Here is a 21581-nt window from a genome sequence, read left to right on the forward strand (position 1 = left end):
TATGTCTAAGTCACGCTTTGTCTTTCTGGAGCAAATGTGTTTCCTGTAACCATGCTACTCTGGTGTGCATCTCATACAGGCGTCGTAATACGGTGTGCCTTTTAACTGCGGAAATTTAGGCCTTGAACATTCAGGGAAACCATATGTAGATTGTTCGTCATTCTATCCCACTTCTAGCCTTTTCAATGAACTCACTCTTCGGACCACTGCTTTGAGTGCACACTTCAAATGCTTGACCCACCCTTCCCTCCCTCTCCTCAAACTAAACCATGTCAACTATATCGCCCCTCCCCTCACGCCCCCACTACCCCATAACAACGTGTTCCTCTTCCACTGGGTATTCTGCCTGTATCTGCGTGATTTGTCAGCAGCAGAAAAACCTGCAACGGAAATGTTTGCAGGGGAAATGTACGCACCACAAATGTTCGTACATTTCCCATGCAAACATTTCCATTACTAAACTGTACATACATACACCCCCACCCACACCACACCAGAAGCCCACAACCCAACATACCCCCACCACCCTACTTACCTTTCATTCATTCGCGTTGTGTCCCTGCGGCGGCGGATCCCTTTCACTTCCGTGTTCGGGAACCTCTTCGGGTGTGGGCTAGCAGATCTCCATTATTCTTTCCTCCATGTCGGTTGAGTCGCCTCCTTGCCCTTTTGATTTCCGTTTGCTTCCAAGTACTGCCCCTTCGCAAGTTCTCCTGCCTTCATCAGTTCGACCATTTCTTCTTCTTTGGGGATGGAGTACTTGTCAACCTCACCTGTGTCTCTGCAGGAGCGATGGACGAGCCTCCCTTGACCCAGAGTCATCACTTCGCCTGTTTCGCCCGGAGGAATGCCCATCAAATACAAGGTGTACACTCAAACCTGAATTCACCCGATTCCCCTGGGCCATTCCCTTCTCTTTACTGTGTGCTGTGATGTCCCCCTATGGGCTTACCTTGATCTTTAGTTGGGTGTGCACTCCATGCTGCATACGCAGGGGCGCGATTCACTCATGTGATTGGTGCCAATGTCTGTAGGCTGAGTTCAGATGCCAAACGCTGTTTTATGCCTTCACAGCAAGGCTGAGAGTTCAAGGCGCCAGTTTCTTCACTGGCTAGAAAGTCCTTCCCACAAGTGAACGTGGCGTGGATAATATTGAGTGGCCAAAATTATCTGTATTGTCTTTGTTTGGCAGTGTTTTTGTGGGTGAGTAGTGCTGCGTGTAGAAGCTAGCTGCTGGTAGGTTTGCGCAGCGCCTTCAATTCAAGCGCGCCTGGTAATGTCTCCCCCTTTCCCTTGCCGGAAGAATTATGTGGTATTAGCGCCTCGAGTCCGGGTTCAGCGCTACTGGAGATATGGTGGTTAGGTAAGTTTGCATGGAGGCTTTTGGTAAGTATGCACCGCATAGAGAGAAAGAGAGCGCAGTGAAATAAGTGTCCACGTTATTGGAGCGAACGCAATGAATAATGTCTCTTCTTTCTTTTACAGGGGTTTGTGCGCTCGTACAACTAACCTGGATTCCGGCGTCGTGGGAAGATTCGGTGAGTATGCGCAGCGTTACTGGTGTGCGCGTGTTAACGCTGTTCTTCTCTGTTCTGACAGATACTGGTGTAGAAGTCCCCTCTTGACTGAAGATGGCTGCGGGGTGGAGTAGGGACCAGGTAAGCAAAAGCAGGATGATCCGGAGCAGGTAAGCAGATGCTGGCTGATCCAGAGCACGGCAAGTGTGTTGCCGATACAGCTCACAGTAAGCAACACAAAGCACTGGAAGAATCTTGGGTGTGGCTTATATAGCCAGCCACACCCAAACACTAGAGAGCTCATGAGTTATCATGCACTTCCTGTTTGGCAACAGGAAGTGGTAACCAGGAAGTTACTGGAAGGAATGAAAGGAGGGATTTGTTATAGGTTCTTTTTGTGCCTATGCCAGGCCTGCCAAGCCTCCACCCAGCTTGCCCCAACTCCCTGCCCGATACCCATGACAGTACTGTTGTCCCTGCCACTCGAATCGCAGGGTACTTGGAAATGACCAGCAGTATTTAGTCTTGTTTGGCGGAGCCACCTCGTCACTACTCGCAATCGCTTATGCTTGAGGAGCTTTGCCAGTGCCAAGTCCTGAAAGAGGGCTAGCAGGGTGTCCCTAAACCGCAGTGGTTCCTGTGCCTCCTTCATTATCTCTTCCTTATTTTGATATAGATGCACTCTGGTCAAAACACTAAAGTCACTTTTACACCCAAGACCAATACTAATCTATGCAGCACCCATTTATGATACCAAATATATTGAACTCGTAGCCAATAATGAATCAACTGTGGCCTTGTCCTCTGCACAACTGTTTAGTGAGTGACTTCAGCATGTGGTTGCAATTCTAAACCTAAATATTTTATTTCCACCTTTCCAGATCTCATTTCCTTCAGCCAGCACATGTGCATAGTCTCACTCTAAATTATATTTTCATCTCTCTTCCTACAACCATAGTACATCCTTGAAACCTTGTCCATGGTCAGATCAAAATGGAATCTCATGTTCTTGCTGTTACGAACCTGATCCAGGCCTCCTTCCCGACCTGTTCCAGAAAAGGGTATTAGCCGCATTTGTGATTCCACCCTACCAAGAACAAAGATACACCAAAGAACAAAACATTCTACTAGATGAATTCACTAAAAGGAAACAGGATTTTAACAGACCAACTTTCCATAACATGTCAACACACAACACCTTTCTTCGGACAAGCCTTATTTAAATTGACGTGGGCTTGCTGACTATTGTTAAGTATGCACTGACGACAGTAAACACTGAATGCTGTGAGCGCAAAACATGTATAAGTGGGGCCATCCAATTGCAATCAGTTCCGCTGATTGAAGTGTTCACTAAATCTGTAAAGTAGGGGGTTCATCTTACTCCTATGCGAAAGGTCCCACATGGCAACAAATCTAGTGAATGTGCTGTTGCAGTAGCTATACACCTATATATATATATATATATATATATATATATATTGTGCCATGAAACATTTCAGAACAAATTTAATTAAAAAAGCAATCTTTTGAAAACACCCATTTGAGCTGTTCAAATTATACAAAATGCATATTTAGGTGTTTTGAAATGCACTTCGACACTTCATGGACGGTAGGAGCTTCATAGATGTTAAATGAACAGAAATTGTTTGTTAGTGAAACAGGCTCTCTTAAATTTAAGAATATTTTTCTTAATCTTAGTCAGAACAATTGTAGCTTGTTTTTCACTTGGGAGGTATAATTTGAGCTGCAATATCTCAATTGGTAGCAATTACGAGAACTACTGGGAGAGGTTTAGTTTATTTTTTGACATTGAATTCTTGCATTGGGCTTTGAATTTCCAAAATGACCGATACATCTTAGCGCACTATTGTCCATGGCTCTGTGAGCAGAGGATATTAATGGCGAGAGATACCATATTGGAGTGAGTCAATTCTCTGGCAGAGTTACAGAATCAGTAGTGCTATCGCTTGTCATGGACATTAGGTGGATGTCGATAGCGACAGTGTGCTTATTCTCCCACATCCAGTAGCTGCATTTAACTACAGTATTGTCCTGGAATTCACAGACACCAGGCATTTTCTTGAAATGGATCAGGTCCTTTCTACAACAGAACCCAACAAGTTTCCTTGCCACCACTGAAATCTACCAAACACAACCGAAACTGCAGTATTCAACAGGGCTTGGCAGGCAGACCTGCTCTGTTCAAATGCTAAATTAAGCAATTTCTTCTGTAGACACTTTTTATACTTCTATAGAAAAAATGCAGGTTCCTGTGCATGTGGATGGCAACACAGATCAACTCAGGACGGATCCACAGCTTTGTCATAACTGCAGTCAATGCTTGGACAAACTCAAATGGATTGAAAATGAATGCCGCCAAAATGATAAATCTTTATCTACCGCTCCATGGGCTTTGAAATCAACCTCCCACCCCAATCTAGTAACCTATTCTGGACCCCAACAGTCAGTCCAACATGGAAGAAGTCTAGGTGTTGTGCTTGACATCCACCTAAAACTTATTGCCCACATTGGAACAGTCACTCAAAACTGGATTATTCAACAATAAACCTTAAGAAGGAGCTATTCCATCCTTCAGTCAAGGAAATTCTTTCCTCTGGAATTGGCTACTGCATTGCTGCCTATTGTGGAAGTTTATGTTGGCCTTTCATTACACAACTACAAAGAAAACAGAACTTGCCTGCTCAAACTCTCCTAACACTCCCCACAAGAATTCATTTTACCCCGCTTCTGGGACACCTTTATTGGATTTCAATAGCATAAAAAAATAAATATAAAGATCATAAAGCACTCATCTTTATTTTCTTGACAGTAGGTTTGGCACTACTGTCCATCCAATAACCTCTGCTCTTCCCGCCAGAAACCTTTGGGCATCTCAAAAACCTAATTGGCCAAATGGGGAGGTTGCTCCTCCTCCTTCTCAGCCCCCTCATTATGCAATAAACTGCCACTTGAATTGAAACAAATTCTCTCGATAACCCATTTTATCTGCCTTTTCAAATATTACAATTTTTACATAGACAGTCCAATTGCTGTGGGTGTTTTTATTTTTTAACAAGTTGGATGGTTTCTGTGGCTATCTCAACAATTCAGAGAGTTTATCCTCGGCATACCAGTGGCACTGTGTCTCTAGTCATTGTGCTTCTATTCTTTGCTGTTCTTGAAGCCTGCTTGGAGGATTTTCTCTAGGATTGTGATGCAGATCTTGGATGATTTATGTCATTAGATCCCCTTTAGAGCCCCAAACATTCTCATATTTTGTGAATACTACAGCAATATGCAGCATACAAATGATCAAACAAAGATAAGAAAAACATTAAGGGAGGGGTTGTCCTACTATGCTACAACCGCTTTACTGTTGTCCACTTTGTTCGGTGAGGTAGTGGCCTTAACGCCATGACTCCCCCTGTCAACTGTAAGAAGGATCCCCATCGTATCTCCCCATGCTCAAGTGCCTCCCGCCCGTTCCTTTGGCATGATGTGTGCCTAAGCGATTGCACATCAGTGTCTACCTCCTCTCTCCAAATCGGGAGCATGGTGCCTCAAATTAAAGAGAAATGATTCAGTAGCAGGGGGAAGGGAGTTGAAATCTGGCTGCTCCCCGTTTTCCGCAAAATGACTGAAGAGTGACCACTCTGCTACAAACTGTAGGAATCTGTCCAACATCAGGGCTGTGGTTCTTTCCATTCCTAGCACCTCCCAGATTTTCACCCACCAGTTTGCTACTTCTGTGCTTTCAGGTCCTTCCAGTGACTGGCCCCGCCCGAGCATCTTTAACGATTATTTTTTGCTGACATTTCTTCTACTAAACTGTCAGTTCTCTTTGCTTTTATGAAATGGTTCTCCCCATATGTCCCACCACTACCTTTGTCGCTTTCAGTTACCATATTTGTTTTTCCACCCATCAGCGAGGGCTGATTTCTTTCAAGCATTTCTTTCAGTCAATGGACATGAATTAGGTCTCAGCTACCACTTAACGTTTAGTCTGAAATCAGATCCTGGATGTTGCAAACACCATTACAACGGCCAACCTCAAAGTAAAACTTAGCTGATAGAATTCTCATGTTCCATCCCTGAGGGATTTCTGGGCGCTGGTGCTACAAGTGGGGTCTTAGTGGAATAGCCTATTAGCACTGCCTTATTCTTTGACAGGGATCTGTTCCAAGTTTAATTTGGTGATGTCAGGCACTCGATGTGCACAGTGTGAGGTGGTTAAGTAGGTGGGCTGATGTTGATTGTGTTAGCATGTCTCCAGGTTTATTTTGAATGGAAGAATAAGATGCTTCCATTGAGTTGGTCTTTTTTTGGCTGTGGGTCTTTTCTGATCAGTGATCTGCTTGGAAGCTCTGTTAACTTGTTTCTTGCATCATTCCCCAGATGTGGTTGTGGGATATTTGTCATTGGCAGTTGATGAACTCTTTTCAGAGTGGCAGTGTTGTTCAAAGGCAAAAGTCATAGTTAATATATAACCTAGCTGAGATACAATAGGCGCCAAGCCGGGCCATCAGTGTAGCTCACACAATTTCTGGCCTGTTACCCTATCTGTACTACGCAATTACTGTGCCAAAATGTAATATTTTTGAAATGTACCTAAACTGTTTGGTTTAGTGACCTTATGGATTAAAGTTCACTGAGATAATATTTAAACAAATACCTGGATAGTTTGAAGCATCAAACTGAAGCTCTGGCTTGTATCGGACAGCATAACATGCCATGGTAAAAAACACAACAAATATGCAAACATTTATATAAAATAAAATCTTTCAAAGCAACATTTATCTGAACCATCAAATGGGTTTTTGGGCTTACCTCAAGAATTTTATCCCCCGTTTTTAGAGCATTTGTTTTTCCTGCAGGGCTGTCATCCAGGACCTGCTTGATAAAGATGCCTTTGAGCTCTTCTCCATTTTTCAGTCGTTTTAAAACAGTTTGACCACCAACAATACTGATTCCAAGAGACACATTAGGCTCTCTCCAAATTTCAACTCTGTTAAAGAGAAAGGTATCTTGTAAATGCAATCACATTCTACTGGAAGATATATGACAAAAATTACATACCTGTAATGGTCTTTCTGATGATTGTATCTGCTTAGATTCACATGCTTTGCATAGGCCGACATCGAGTGGTTGGTGCAGAGGATTGCATGATTTATTTTCGATTTCAAAAAGGGACATCAACTGTTTGTAATACTATTCCTACTGTGATGTGTACTGTACCAAAGACCCTTCAATCGTCGAGGTTCACAGATGGTTCCATTTCTGTCCTGAGTTTGCAGGACAAGTATAATTAGATATGACTGTGAAGAGGTGTCCATATTAGAAACATGTTTCTTATGATATATTCTATTTCCTACGAGGGGAAGAAGGGTGGCCGCATGTCAATCTAAGCAGCTATAAGCATCAGAAAGACGATTACAGGTATGTAAAGTCTATCTTCTGAGGCTTGTGGATCTGCTTAGAAATACATGCTTTATTTATTTGTTTGCTTGTTAGGCACTTATACTGGAAATACATTCTCTTTCAAAACACCCAGAGGGCAGCAGGGAGGTAACATGGGATGGCATTGCAATTAAATACAAAAAATACAGAGGGGGCAGGGACGGCCGAGCCTACTAAGCCTTGTGAGTTTTCAGAACGTGCAAGTGCAGGAAGGAAGAGGGCAGTGGGGTAGGTGCTGTGGTGTCTGGGCTTGAGTTGCGCCAAAGATGAAGGGCAAGGTATGTTAAGTGCTATGCTGCCAGGAGCCGCGTATGGTGGAAAGTGTGAACCTACAGTGCGGAGGGTGTGCCAAGGCAAATGCTGAGGAAGACAGATTCTGGGGAGATTGGGTGTGAATGGTCAGAGGCCCAGAGGATGCATAAGGGTCCTAGACACCAATCACAGCAACTGTGGGATTAGCAGAGGAAGGAGGAGGAAAAGAGTCTTGAAGTGCTTTCAATATTTCAGAAGGTCCTGCTCAAGACGCAGAGGGAAGGGGTGGCTGTTCCAGAGGAGGGATTGAGCGGAGAAAAACGAGCGGCCTCCAGCTCTCTGTTTAGCAAAATGCTTTGCATAGACTAGTGAGCAGTCCCTGGTGAAGGTGGCAGGTTGATAAAAGCAATAGAGGCAAATACATGTTTTAACACTGCCTGTCCAACCTGTGAGTCAATCCTTGCTTGTGGGTAAACACTGTAATGTTGAGTGTGCACTGAACTCCATGTGGCTGCCCTAAAGAGCCTCCTGAAGTACATTTGCAGCGAAGGCCAATGTAGCCCCTGTACTATGTGTGGAGTATACTTTAGGTGTAAATGGTAGCTCCTTGCTGGATAACGTGTAGCGCTGCAGTATGCATCTTACTATCCATCTAGCAATGGTACTTTGGAGACAGGATTTCACTGCTTGGGAGACAAAGAACTGGTCTGTTTCCCTGATGTGCATTGTTTTGTTCAGGTAGTACATGACTGCTCTCCGATCATCTAGTGTATAGAGTTCTTTTTCCCCCAGAGTTTGGAGGGTCCTGAAATAATGCTGGCATTTCAATGGTTCGATTGATATGGAACTTGGTAATTAATTTTGGTGAGAAACGTGGGTACATTCTCAAGACCATCTCCTTTTTATGTATTATGACAGAAGTTACTGACACAGACAATGCCTTCTAATTGATGTGAGGAATCGGATGGCGTCCACACTGCTTTCCCCCAACATATCCCCCTCCCAGGTGGCCAGGGAAAGGCCATCGCTATTGGATCCTGACCCTGGGTGTGGATATATGATGGAGGATCACCTGGGTGGAGGAGACTTGGTGTAACGCTCACCTGATTCTCGCAGAGGCGCCGGTCTTGACTGGGCGACTACTGTATCTTCAAAGGTGATGTGTAGCACCCGGTTGGCTCTTTGGGCTGGACCTCTGTGCACTGTATGCCTGACGTGTAGAGTAAGATGTCTGCAGATAGAAAATATGGGGTTAATGAACTGGGGTTATTGGGGTGTCCCTATCTCTTTCCTCTTCTCCTCTCCTGTAGACCCCAAAGGTTAACGCTCTCACCTTAGGTAAGTGAATGCCGAGCTCTCCATCTGCCTCGGGGCAGGGTGCTGTAGCCAGTTTCTTCACTGGATAGGTAGCGCAGGCCTCTTGACTTCAGAGGACTGCTGTCCGTCGTTTACTGCACGAACGGTAAGTTTCGAATCATTCAAATGTCTTTTTAAAGTCTTTAGTAATGATGTCTCTTGTTTTGCAGGGTTCCGGCGATGGCGGATGACGGGCTGAAGTGAGTTGAAGATGGAGCCCGTGTGATGAATAGAAGCGCCTGGAAGCACGTGAGTAAGCGCTTGTTGCCTGCTTCACGATGCGCTCTAACTGTCTTTTTATTTTGCAGGTACGAGTTCGGAGCGGCTGCAGGGTGCCGGAATACCCACTGGATTAGATGTGGAAAGGAGTAATGGCACGTGAGTATTAAAGTTCCCCAATGTCTTTAAACGCACCTTGTTTTGTCTTTCAGATGCGGATGCAGCGCCAAAGGCCTCCGGAGCGTGCAAAGAGTTGGTAAGCTTTTGTCTTTCAGATGCCGGAATGCAGTATGAAGACCTCCGGAGCGCACGAAGAGTAGGTAAGCCTTTGCCTTTCCGATGCCGGAATGCTAACCTGTTCTTTCTTGTCTTTATAGGTGTTGCTGAAGACTGGATTCAGGATGGTAAGCCTTTGCCTTTCAGATGCCGGAATGCTAACCTGTTCTTTCTTGTCTTTATAGGTGTTGCTAAAGACTGGATTCAGGATGGTAAGCCTTTTTCCTTAGGCCCAGGACTGGATGCAGAAGACACGATGAGCGTCCTGCTGCAGAGGGTGCAGAATAACGCAAAGCAAGATTCATCCACCGGGTGTGGTTTAAATAGCCTCCTGTAGTGCTTAGGTGTCTCCTTCCACAGCCACGCCTAAGTAAGAAAAGAGTTCCTGGTAAGAAAAGAGTTCCTGCCTTCCAGAAGAGTTCCAGTGTTCTAAATCTAGGGAGTGGCTCCAGCCCCACCCAACAGGAAAAGTAGTTCCAAACAGAAGAGGATCAGAGGCTCAACTGGCAGGCAAGTAAGCAGCATGGTCTGCTGCAGGTAAGTCCACCCAAGCATTATGAGCCCGGCGCTTCCAGCGCTGGGACTGGGCATATTTATGAGCCTGGTGCCACTGGCGCCAGGACTGGGTCCAAAAGGTCCCAATTGGGACTGGTTGGCACTCGGAACCTGGGTTATGGATCTGCTTCCTAGGGAGTTGGGAAAACCCTGACCTTTTGGAAGCAGAGATCATGACACTTGGGGAGTTGGGATGAGGCACCCTTAGGTGCGAAATGATATTAGGGTATTACCAATAACCCCAGTCAGGTACTGGGACGAGGAAGAGACAAAACAGAGCCATACATCCTCCCTTTATTAACTCACACACAAACACCACTCTGGTACAGAGACGAGGAAGAGGGATGCAGAGTACCAAGATATCATTTTGTAGTGAACGAACAAAGTCTGCATCTGAGGCCAAGGGGGCGGTATAAATGGCCCACTCAGGTGAGGCCATGTGAGTCAGCCGTGGAACACTTGCTGGAGAAGCTGGAGGTGAAGCCAGGGAGATGCGTGCCCGAAGCGCCTAGGAGCTGCAGAGGAAGCAGATTGTGGCGACAAATCGAGAAGTCTGTTAGCAGAGCTGGTCTGCATACCTCCTGGACTCAGAGAGACTCCTTTTCCGTACAATGAGGCGGCGGAAATCCTGAAGGTGAGGCACGCTGAGCTGGGAGCAGCGACAGCCAAGAGACTGCTGACGCTGAAAAGAGCACCTGGAGGCAGCATATCCAGTGAGTCCGAGAAGCCTGAGTGACTCCGGCACGCTGAGGTGTAAACCGTGTGGTTGCTGCAGGTCGGGTCACTCAGGAGTGAGCGGCAGACCATTTTGGCCAATATGAATGCCGGTGAAGTTTGAACAGAACGCAACAAAACAGAACAAAAAACAACAACAAAAAAAATAAGAGACGCAGTCAAGACTTCCAAGAAATACACCACTCACAGAACACCAAATGAGGCAAAATCCAATAAAGATAATATTGGACAACCAAATGAAAATCGATAAGGAAAACGGAAAGACAAAGGAAAAACAGAAGAAAATTGACAGTAAAACAAGCGATTGGTCATGGCTAGTCAAAATGTTAGCCAACACAAAAAAGAATAACAAATAAATGGAGAGGAGGAAGAGTACGACAATCTGATATCCTGGAACACACAAGGACACCTTCACCTTTTAAATAAACCGGAACCAATCATAAAGAATGCAATCATATTATGCCTACAGGAAACGTGGCTACAAGAAACACCGATAAGTGATAGCCACAAAGTGATCTTTAATCCAGCAATAAAAGGAGAAAAAGGATGACCATACTCCAGACAAATGATCAAGGTAAAACACGCAACAAATGAAAAAATCAGAGCATGGGAACCCAAATCCCTTTGTACAATGGGCAGTAGTAGAACTAACAAGACCATAATGATAATAAATATCTATTGGAAAGCATGGAAAACAAAGTCCTCCACGATAATAAACATGATAATGGATCTAATAAGAAAAACACAACAATGTAAGGAAAGACCGATAACCATAATTTGTGGAGACCTGAATATTAAATGCCTGGTCAAACCAGGCATCTCATGCCTAGAAAAATAAGAAACGGTGACGGTAGCAACTCTAAATGGACTCAGATGGCGAATCACACAATCTCTTCATGTTAAACGGCCAGATAATGGGAAACACTCCCATGAAACAAACCTGACAAAATGGAAATAAAAAATCAATTATATATGGATCTCAAAGGACCATGTAGACCAGGTAAAACGTCTTGAAATTTTAACACAAGACAGTGATCACAATATCGTAAGACTGCCCTGGACTTCCAAAAATGAACTCCAAAAAAACAGACATGATGAAAATCTTGAAACAAATCACGGTTGCAACCGAGTGAGACTGAAAAAAACTAGACATAGCAAAGCTGACTAATAGCTATCAGGAAGTGAAAAGAGAAGCTGGCAATGACACCTTGTACAAATGGTTACTGGCAACTCGTAAAACAACGAAAACGGGAATGAAGTAGCCGTTACTTGACCCGAAACATCAATATAGTGAATTAGTGGTGCTAAGAAGATAAAAACTGAAAAAAGAAATTAAAGAAATAAATAACAGTTCTTAATTCCTCAGAAAAGTGGAACCAAATAAAGATGAAAAAAATAACAAAAACTGGTTGAAAGGCTTTAAGAAACAACAAGCATTGCTAAACAACCAGACCTTGAATCAACAAAGTAGGTTAAATAACAATTTAAGAGAAATTGACTGGATAAACCAATATACTAGTGTACTAGTATATTTGGAAGCAACAACCCAGACCAACCGAGCAACGAGATTGGGCCAAAGATTCTTGAAGTTGTGAAAGAAATTTGGTACCTAGGTATATTATTCAATCAATCAATCAAATTCTGAAGAAATCTGGAAAAAATATCTTATGACAAAGGCCAAAATGCTATGTTCCCAAGGGAAAATTATAAATCGACGATATGGTACATTCTCAATGATACCGATAAAACTGTTTTACATATAGAAAGTTATACCCATATTAACGTATGGAGGGGCAGCTAGACTGAACATAACATGGAAGATATGGGATAAATTAGAGAGCAGATTCTGGGAGCCGGTACTAAACCTGCCAAGATGTTTACTGATCTCCGCCATAATAGCCAAGCTCGGCCTGCAATCCTTATACTCAGTCACATGCTGGAAATCCGTTGCACTACTACGAAAACTAATTCTGAACGAACCACTGAATGGATACAAAATTCTCGCTCCAGAAGGAACAGGTAAAAGCGGCGTGCTATGAATTAGGCGCCAGGCTCATAGAAGAGGATATGTGTTTAAGTGCTTGGGTGCACACTTACCTGATGCAGACCTTGCTGCTTCATCCAGGCCCTCTTGAGCCTGAATGGGACTACTTAACCTGTAGGACTACTTCACCACCCGGGTGTGGTCGGGGAAGGATACATACCTGATTGGTGGAAGGATACATACCAGTAACTTCTTCCAAGGCTATTTAAACCCCACCCGAACAGCCACACATGCTTCACGTTGTTCTGCACCTAGCAGCTGGACGCTCACCGTGTCAGCTCCTGCATCCTGACTTCAGCCACGCCTGCCAGCACCCTGGAACACCTGCAAGGGGAGAAAGGAAGAGAATAGGAGAAGAAAAGCCCTTACCTGCTAAATCTGCATCCCAGAGTCATTTCTCCAACGGCCCTGAAAAGGAAGACATCATTTTAAAGGCATTTCGTTTCGATCGCTGCAGCGCTGCATTTTACTCACCTTGGCAAGGCGCTTCCATCTTCAGCAGCGATCTTCCGGATTCAGCTACGCCCCGGCGCCTAGAGGAAAAAAGACAAGAACAAAGGTGAGAGGGAGAAAAGGAATAAGGAAAGCTCAGTTTCCTTTTAAGTCTTACCTGTTGGATTGGATTATTCCCACTGCATTTCGGGTCCTGCCGCTTCCTGGCATCTCCGGACCCCGGCCCCTATGGGGAAAAAAGACAAAGACATTGAATGAGCGAATGCAAAGACATTACCTGAGCGCTCATCCAGAACTGTTTCACTTCGGGTCGGCGCCATATCTCCGGCACTCCGAACCCCGGCCCCTAAGGGGAAAAAGACATAAGCATTAGCGCTTGCTGCAATTAGACAACAAACATTATTATTAAGCTTGAACTTTTGAACAGAACTTTTACAGCGCCTTACCTGAACAGTCAAGCTTACCTGAACTCCCATCAATCCTCAATCCAGTGAAGTAACTGGGTTTCAACGCGCCCCTGCATCAGAAGCAGGATGGAGAGCTCATCCTTCCAAACCCTAAGGTGAGGCTTCACTGGGAATCGTGGAGGAGGTATCGTGGAGGGTTGGAAGGGAGTGGGAGGCTTGAGCATTGTTCCACAATTGGCAATACTCCCTTTTCACGCACAGGAGGGTATCCAACGAGCCAGGGAAGCCAGAATAGAGGGGCCCTTCCTGTCCATCTTCAGAGTTCTGCGCCTTCGACGCCGCGCCTCCGTGGGAACCAGGTGAGCGTTACACAGACTGTCATACTTTCCCAGTAAATTTCATAGATACAAACTCTTACAGATAAGAATGGATGTATTCCTGACAAACGGTTTCTTACAAACAAGAGGACACCGTGGAGTGAACGATGGAGACTGTAGATTTTGTAACATGAAAAACAGACTGGAAACAGTTAAACATCTACTATTGGAATGTAAGGCAGTCTCCAAAGATATGATGAAGCACTGAGTAAATGCTTAAGGCAATATACAACAAGATCAATAGAAGATTGGTGGAGCAAATTCCTACACTGAAAAAACATAAGACTAACATGTGCAGGAATAAATCTACTTGGAAAACTAATGACAAAGCTGGGTTAAGAATTTAGGAAGAATAAGTGGGAACATAGAGAACTACCAGGAATGGACTAAGAGGATTTTAAAAGATGGAGGAACAACCCAAGTTGTGAAAATAGTGTTATTGTATTAAACTAACTCACAATAAAAAAAATTAAAAAAAATAATACTTTTGCAAATTACGATACACGAAACTGTTGATAAAACCGAATGAAGGGTTTTGGAAATGCCGAACTGTAAAACCGTGACTCTGATCAGTTGTAAGGGCATGTTAGCTTCATTGGTGGGCAGATTAGACATTTTAAGTAGGTGGGAATATGAAGTCCGACGTGTCCATATTAGAGCAACTAAAAATCATTGTTAAGTGCTCCTGGTGCGTCTTGTAGATTACTTAGTTTAAGAGTGGTGTTGGTGGAAAATCGTATGCAAATATCCCTGATACACAGTGCGGCCCCCTTGGACTCCTGCTGCAGGAACCTGGAGGATTAACTTTGGCATTTTGTGTTTTCTTTTGTGGCAAACACGTATAAGTTTGGATGAGAAAATGTCATTTACAATGTCGGAATGTAACTCCCACTCGTGTTCTATGGGTTCATATGCGTTTCGGCTTAGTGTGTATGCTAGGCAGTTGTTTTTCCCTGAAACATGTTGTGTTAGGAGGTAAATACCTCCCTGGAGGCTCCATTTCCAAATCGTCTATGCTAGTGTGCACTGATTTAGGGAGTGATCCCACCCTCGTTTGTTGATGTAAAACATGGCACTTGTGCTGTCTGTTATAATTAGTACATTCATCCCCATTAAGTGTTGTTGGAAAGCATGTAGTGGCTTGTACACTGCTAGCAATTCCAAAACATTTATGTGTTTTTGGCAAGTGTGTGTGTACACATGCCCTGCGCTGTATGTTGAAGGCAATGAGCTCCCCATGCTGAGAGGGAGGCGTGTGTTGTGATCGGGATGTATGTTGGTAGGCTGACAAAAGGGTTTTCCCTTTTAAAAGTTTTCCTTTGTCCGCCACTGAAACACTAACACCGCGTTTGCAAAACCTGCAATAGATCGTCCCCTTTGCTTGTGACCATTGTTTTTGCTAACCACTGTTGCACTAGACGCATGTGTAGCCTTACATGTGGCACAATGAAGATGCATTATGCCATCATGCCTAGAAAGCGCATTACATTCCTGACTCTTATCGGACGACCGACTGCATAACAAGCAATGTGCTCTTTGGAGGGGGAAGACCAAAATGTCTTTTGTTTTAATTATAGCACATAGGAACTGTTTTTCCTGACTGGGTACTAAAGCTTTACTTTTCTTTGATAGAGATGCCCAGCTGATGCAGAAGGTGTATTGATTTATGTGTATGTTGTTGACATATTTTCAGTGTTTCTCCTGTTATTGGCCAGTTGTCCAGATAAAAGTGCACTGGGATACTTTCCCTGCACAGGTGTGCCAGTACTACTGCTAGAACCTTTGTGAATACTTGTGGTGCTGATGCAATTCTGAAGTGAAGTACTTTGAATTGCAAGTGCGCCAACACTATTTTTAAGAAAAATATTGTTTTTATTATGTTTTATTAAAGTTTAAACATGGTACAGTGGACATCGCAGACAGACCGTAAGTACCAATGCAACCATACAATGCTGTAGAATAAGCTCACTTGTATTCAGTATAACTGTTATAACAGTTATCCTGATGAGGGAAAACCTCTAAAAAAACATTTTAAAAAGGAAGGAAAGTAACATATGCATAGTACTTTGGGTCACCAGATTGCAGGACATCAGTGTCTATATGGGAAATCCTTCCTCCTAGTAGGAGCCTCCTGTGAGTAACCAAACCAAATATTCTGATGGACTATTCCTTTGTAATGGGCAAAGGTTTGTTAATTATGGGGTTTTTGGTGTACATTTGGATAGTCATTTCATTGAACAAATTCTATGAAGGGTAGCTAGGTTCCTAAGTATTTAGGCATTTCATTCCTATTGGCTGCATCAATCTTCTCTATCGCCAGACTGAACCATAAAAGAGACCACCATTCACAAAGATACAGGGGCCCCTTTCCTTTCCAATTGTTGGCCTGGGTTAACCTGGCAGCCACCAAGAGATGGGAGAGGAGTTTGGCTCCCTTACCGGATACAATGTAGGCTTCGCCTGGATCTGTATTGCCCAGTAGAACAATGAGGGGATCGAGCAGGAGGTCGACCCCCGTAATCTTCTTAATGTGCAAGAGGATTGCCTTCCAATATTACTGGATAAGAGAACAGGACCACCAAATGGGAAACAGGGAACCTGTGGCCTGCTCACATCACCAGCCAGAGGGATTTGTGGAATTCATATGGTGTAGCCTCTCCGGGGTGAGGTACACCCACCCTATACGTTTATAGCTATTTTCTTTTAGCTGCACGCACCTAGAGGATTTTAGCGGCTCTGGTCCAAATATTGTACCAGGATAATTCATCAATATGGCCCCCAATATCCACCTCCTATTTCGCCATGTAGTGATGTGGGTATGTGAAGCGTCGCCCATGAAGGATCTTATAGTAAAGTTAGGAAACTATCTTCCCCGGTGGCTCCCTAATAAATACGTCTTTGAACTTTGCAGTGTCCCGGTTTCCCCCTTTTGCCACATTGAGAACGACTAACCAGTGCCTTAACTGGATATATGAGAAACTAGCTAGATCCGGAAACAAAAATGACGGTTTACATTCCTGGAAGGTCAGAGCCTGACCATTAGTGACTAATTGACCAATTCGGCTCAACCCTCTGTCAGCCCACTGCTGGAGGGACTGAGTGTATGTCCGGGGGAAAGGCAGAGTTATGGAACACCGGGGTGAGCGGGGAAGAGTATGTAGTCATCCCATACTTAACAGCTCTGTCCCAGCTGGAAATCAAGGCTTTAGCAGCAGGCAGAACCATGTTCTTACACTTGGGGGAATCCAGCACCAATCATGCAAAGCTGTCCTTATACTTATCTCCTTTATGGCAGCCCATTGTTTGGCTTCTCCTGGTGTAGAGCTCTCCAGAAATTGGGCCAGCTGAGCGGCATAGTTACAGGTTTCAGGTACCGGCACCCCCAGCCCACCGTTCATTTCCATTGCTATCATTGTACAAAGAGAGATCCGTGTTTTTTTTTTCTCCCATATAAACTTGACTTTTCTCGGGATAACCACTGGGAGCACCTGCAACACGTAAATGAACCTAGGGAGGAGTGTCATTTTAACTGCTGTGATTCTCCGCAGCCAAGAGTTCTCATGCCGGGACCAGCTTTCAAAATCCCCCCTTCAGTTTTATATAGAGCGATGGAATATTCTGCTGAAATAAGTCCTTGTGGGCTGTGGGTCAGGGAGACCCCAACATATTCTAAATAATCCTGGCAGCATTGAAAATCATATCGTGATTTGAGGATGTTGACTACCTGTTCTGGGGTTGCAATGTTGAAAATTAGAGATTTCAAGTTATTTATCTTAAAGCCTGACACAGAAAAGTTCTAGCAAAGAAGCTACATTCATCAATGTCAGGCATGGATCAATCAAAGAATAAAAGGTCATCAGCATAGACCGTGATTTTATGGTGTGTTTGTGCTATTTTAATTTCCCTAATATAGCCATGGGCTTTGACTCTGCGGGCTATCGGTTTCATAGCTAAAGCAAATACCAGAGGAGACAAGGGGCAGCCTTGACGGGTGCCCCTTGTCATGGACACTAGATCTGACAGAAGGGCATTAGTTTTGATTTTTGCCGTGGGGTGAACATAGCTGGCTAGCACCTTTTTAATAAAGTTACTGCCAAACCCAAAACCCATCAGGACTCTACGGATATATGTCCAGTCAACCCTATCACACACTTTCTCGTTGATCGATAGTACTGCTAGAGAAGAGTTATGCTTTCCCACCCAGTCTATTATGTCAATGGCCCTGCAGATGTTATGCATTTGTTGTCTACCCGAAAATAAATCCAGTTTGGTCCAGATTAATTATGGAGGCAAGGAACCCAGCCAGTTGGTTCGCTAGCACTTTGGAATACATTCTAGCATCATAATTAAGCACCGCAATGGGACTAAATGATGTGCAAAGCATAGGATCCTTATTCGGATTTAAAATTTAACAGAAGTGATAGGGTAGCCTCCCCCATGGATGACTGACTCCTTTAATACAAAACTGTTCAAAACAAATTGGTACGGTGGGGTGAGAATTGTTTATAAAAGGCTGCTAAGAAGCCATCAGGACCCGCCATTTCGTTTGAGGGCAACTCCTTGATAACTTGCAAGACTTCTAACAAGGCGGTCAGGGCCTCCAGAGCCGTCTTGTCTAGCTCAGACACCTTACGAAGGCTCGAATCTCGTGAAAAACACTTTGGAAGATCCCCATCTAGCGCTTCAGACTGTGAGAAACCTGAGGGCATCCTCACATCTATTCACCATGGATCCTCTGCACAGGTGGCCAGAGAAAGGCCATCACTTTTGTATCCTGACCCTGGGGGTGGAGAAGCAAGGGAGGATCACATGGGTGGAGGGTTCTTAATAGGAATGAAATGTCCTCAGGTGAGACACAGTATTTCCCCTTTCCGTTTTGTGATGAACCCTTAGTCTCAGAAGCCGTTGTGGGCTATTTTTATCCCATCCGCTATGGTCAGAATGACATCAGGAGAAATGACAAACCTCCAAAACCCAGGAGGGTGAGAAAGAATAAGTGACCCGCAGGAGAGACATGGGATCCCCCTCTCGCTATTGACGACCAACCCAACCCTTCCCCAACCTTTACAGGTTATTGTGAGTCTGCTCCCCTTGTTTCCCCACATGTAAACCCTGACAGTTTTGGGACTAAGAAGAGGCAGCTAAAAGCAATGAAGGCTATACTCTTTTACCACTCTAGTACTTGGACGAGAAAGATGCCTGCTAACATTCACACCTACATCCTATCAAGGGGCTACAGGTTTATAAATGGAGACGAGCCCAGCAGGGCAGAGCGTGACAGGAGAAGCAGCAGGGAGGCTGGTGCAAGCAGCAAGGAACCTTAATTGAGAAGCACGCCAAGACACTGATGTCTGCAGAGAGAGGCAGGCTATGGAAGCGTGGCGTGGGAGCCGAGGCTTCAGGTAGCAGACTGAATGTTGTAAAGGGAGCCGTGTGGAGAGGCTGTCCCTTTTTCTGGTGTTCCAGGTGCTCGTTCCCCTGTGTTTGGAGGTCACCACAGGAGTGCCAGAGGGGCAGGAGGTGGGCCCCCCCAACATGAAAAGCAGAAAGCTGTGTGAGCTGCGCTGCTGGGAAAGCTGTGAATGCGACCAGTGAGTTCTAGCCAGAGAAAAACTGATGTGCAAGCGTTTGAACTTTCTCATTCTAAAGGAATACTTTGTATCTGAGCGGTTGCGTGTTTAAGGAAACAAGTTTTCGAAAGTGTCCGAATGCTGGGAATGCCATGTAAAGCAAATTAAAGGAACATTAAACAGCGGGTTGAAGTGAAAGTGAATTAGGAGTGCAACCCATGTCTATTGAATACCGAACTAAATGAAAACTTCACAAATAAGCAGTACTGTTAAATATTGAGTTCAGAAGTAAACGGAACTTTAAATACAAGTAAACCCACATTATGCTGAATTCTAAATTGAACAAAACTTTAACCATTGTATGCTGAATTCTAAAGTGAATGGAACTTTAACAGCGAACCAAAAAGAGGCCTATTGAATATCAAATTGTGTGAAAACTACTTACAGCTGAAATATATATTGAAAGTTGAATTAACTACAACCATGAAATTTAATCCAACTCAGTCAAGATATTTACATGCAAAAGGGGGTGCAAGTGTGGCAAAGAACCCTAGGAAGACAAAGGATATTTTTGTGATACTGAAACTAAGTCTTGGGGAAGCGGACCCTGAGACTTGGAACGTTTACTGATTGAAGACAGACTCTCTGCTCTTTTTTGTTTGGAACTGTGTCACTTGGAACTTGGGGAAGGGAACCCAGAGTATTGGTTGAAACTGTATCATCCTGAACTTAAGCAATGTAATTTTGAGACTTTTGTCGGAACTGCTGTATACTTGTGGAAGGGCTCTGAAAGGAAGCTGTGAGCTGGATGAATATCAGAACTATATGTTGTGAGGGCAAGTATAGGTTATGGACACAGACAGATTCTTAAATTGAAATCTTTGACTCAGACTTTCCTTATTTTCATTTAGGTAGGGAAATCGCACCTTAGCATAGAGCAAGTAAGGCCATTTTCCATTGTGACATTTAAGTTAATAAAGTATTACATTTTTTAATTTGTAATCTGTTGTCTCCGTTTTGCTTCATGATGCCTTCATAGGATTGAAATAGCTCCCCATAAAATTGAGATAAAATGTGCACCTTCTCTAGCTCAGTGATATGTGAGACTCCCTCTCTATCCTTAAGAGCTGCTATAGTGTTCCTAGACTGCTGGGACCTTCAGTGTATATGCAAGCTGGTGTGAGGTTGTGTTGAATGTGCTAAAATAATGATGTTTAGTACTCAGCATTTGATTGGATATTTTAGGTGTCCATAAGGCCTTTAGCTCTGACCTGGTCATCTGTAGTTGCCTGTAAGTTTATCTAGGCTGATGTAGTTTGTATTGATTTTCAAGAACCCTAATCCTGCCCTCTAACTCCACCTGGTGTGCTAGCATAATTTCTCCTCTGTGAAGCTTGGCTAATTAATTCCCCCTGATTGTTGGTTTGAACGCCTCACATTTCAACTCCACGGGTAAATCATTCCCAACATTTTCTTCAAAATGTTTGGTGATTCTGGTAGAAATCGCTTTATGATAAACTGGGTCCTTCAGTAAAGTGCCATTAGTGTACCATTGGAGAGGTTGGTTAGTGTGAAGAGAGTCCTATCATAGATGTACCTCACAGAGGAATGGTCTGAAACTAAGGTGAAATCAATTTCCGATTCTGAAACCTGGGAAAGGAGAGAGGGAGCAATTACGAAGTAGTCTAGCCGAGCATTTCCCTGCATAGAGGACGTTTTCCTCGCAATTCAGCTCTGTGTTTAAGGTATCCTGCGTATGTAGGTAGGAGGCAGCGCGGCATGGAATCTAGTTTGTTGATGGGCGTCCTGGTTACTTGGGTCCTTTTAGAGATATATAGCTATGGATTCTGGTAAACTGTGCATGTTTAATTTTAGTGGAGATACTCTTTTGTTATGTTAGGTTATGCCTTTAGAAAAATGTGTAGACAGGGTTATAGGGTCTAGAATCCCTGGAATTACCGTTAATGGAGTCCAGGCTATGAAGTCCTTGGATAAAGGGGTTAATGAGGCGTCTATCCAGCCTCTTGTGGAAAACAAGGGACCAGATATTGACCAACTGGACTCCAATCTATGGCAGCTTATTGAAGAGAAAATTATCTCTGACCTCATCCAATGCAAGAACAGGATGGATTTTAAAGTGTGGGTAGACTCTCGACAATATTACACCTCAGCCACCATTAGATAGGGCTAACGCATGTTAGACAGAGGAGCAGATCGCAGAGATAGCATGCCAGAGTGACTTGTCTGTTTTATGGCCATATGTCAAACAATCTAAGTTTATGAATTGTGATAGGGGGCCTATTGTTGGTTTTGCAGTCACGGAAATGCAACCTGTACCGGTTGGTCCAGCTGCAACTGTTATG

General features: G+C 44.0%; 1 protein-coding gene across 6 annotated transcripts in view; it reads right to left on the bottom strand.

Moving 5' to 3' along the window:
- PATJ (PATJ crumbs cell polarity complex component) overlaps positions 1–21581 on the bottom strand; it is a 3332662-nt gene that overhangs the window by 1716568 nt on the left and 1594513 nt on the right. For all 6 annotated transcript variants that reach the window (XM_069642041.1, XM_069642043.1, XM_069642045.1 and 3 more), the window contains one exon: positions 6345–6522. In XM_069642041.1, coding sequence (XP_069498142.1) covers positions 6345–6522 — 178 coding nt within the window. The remainder of the gene's footprint in view (positions 1–6344; positions 6523–21581) is intronic.

Source organism: Ambystoma mexicanum, chromosome 1q (genome assembly GCF_040938575.1).
Source record: "Ambystoma mexicanum isolate Mex_15411 chromosome 1q, UKY_AmexF1_1, whole genome shotgun sequence".
In the NCBI taxonomy this organism is placed as follows: Eukaryota; Metazoa; Chordata; class Amphibia; order Caudata; family Ambystomatidae; genus Ambystoma; species Ambystoma mexicanum.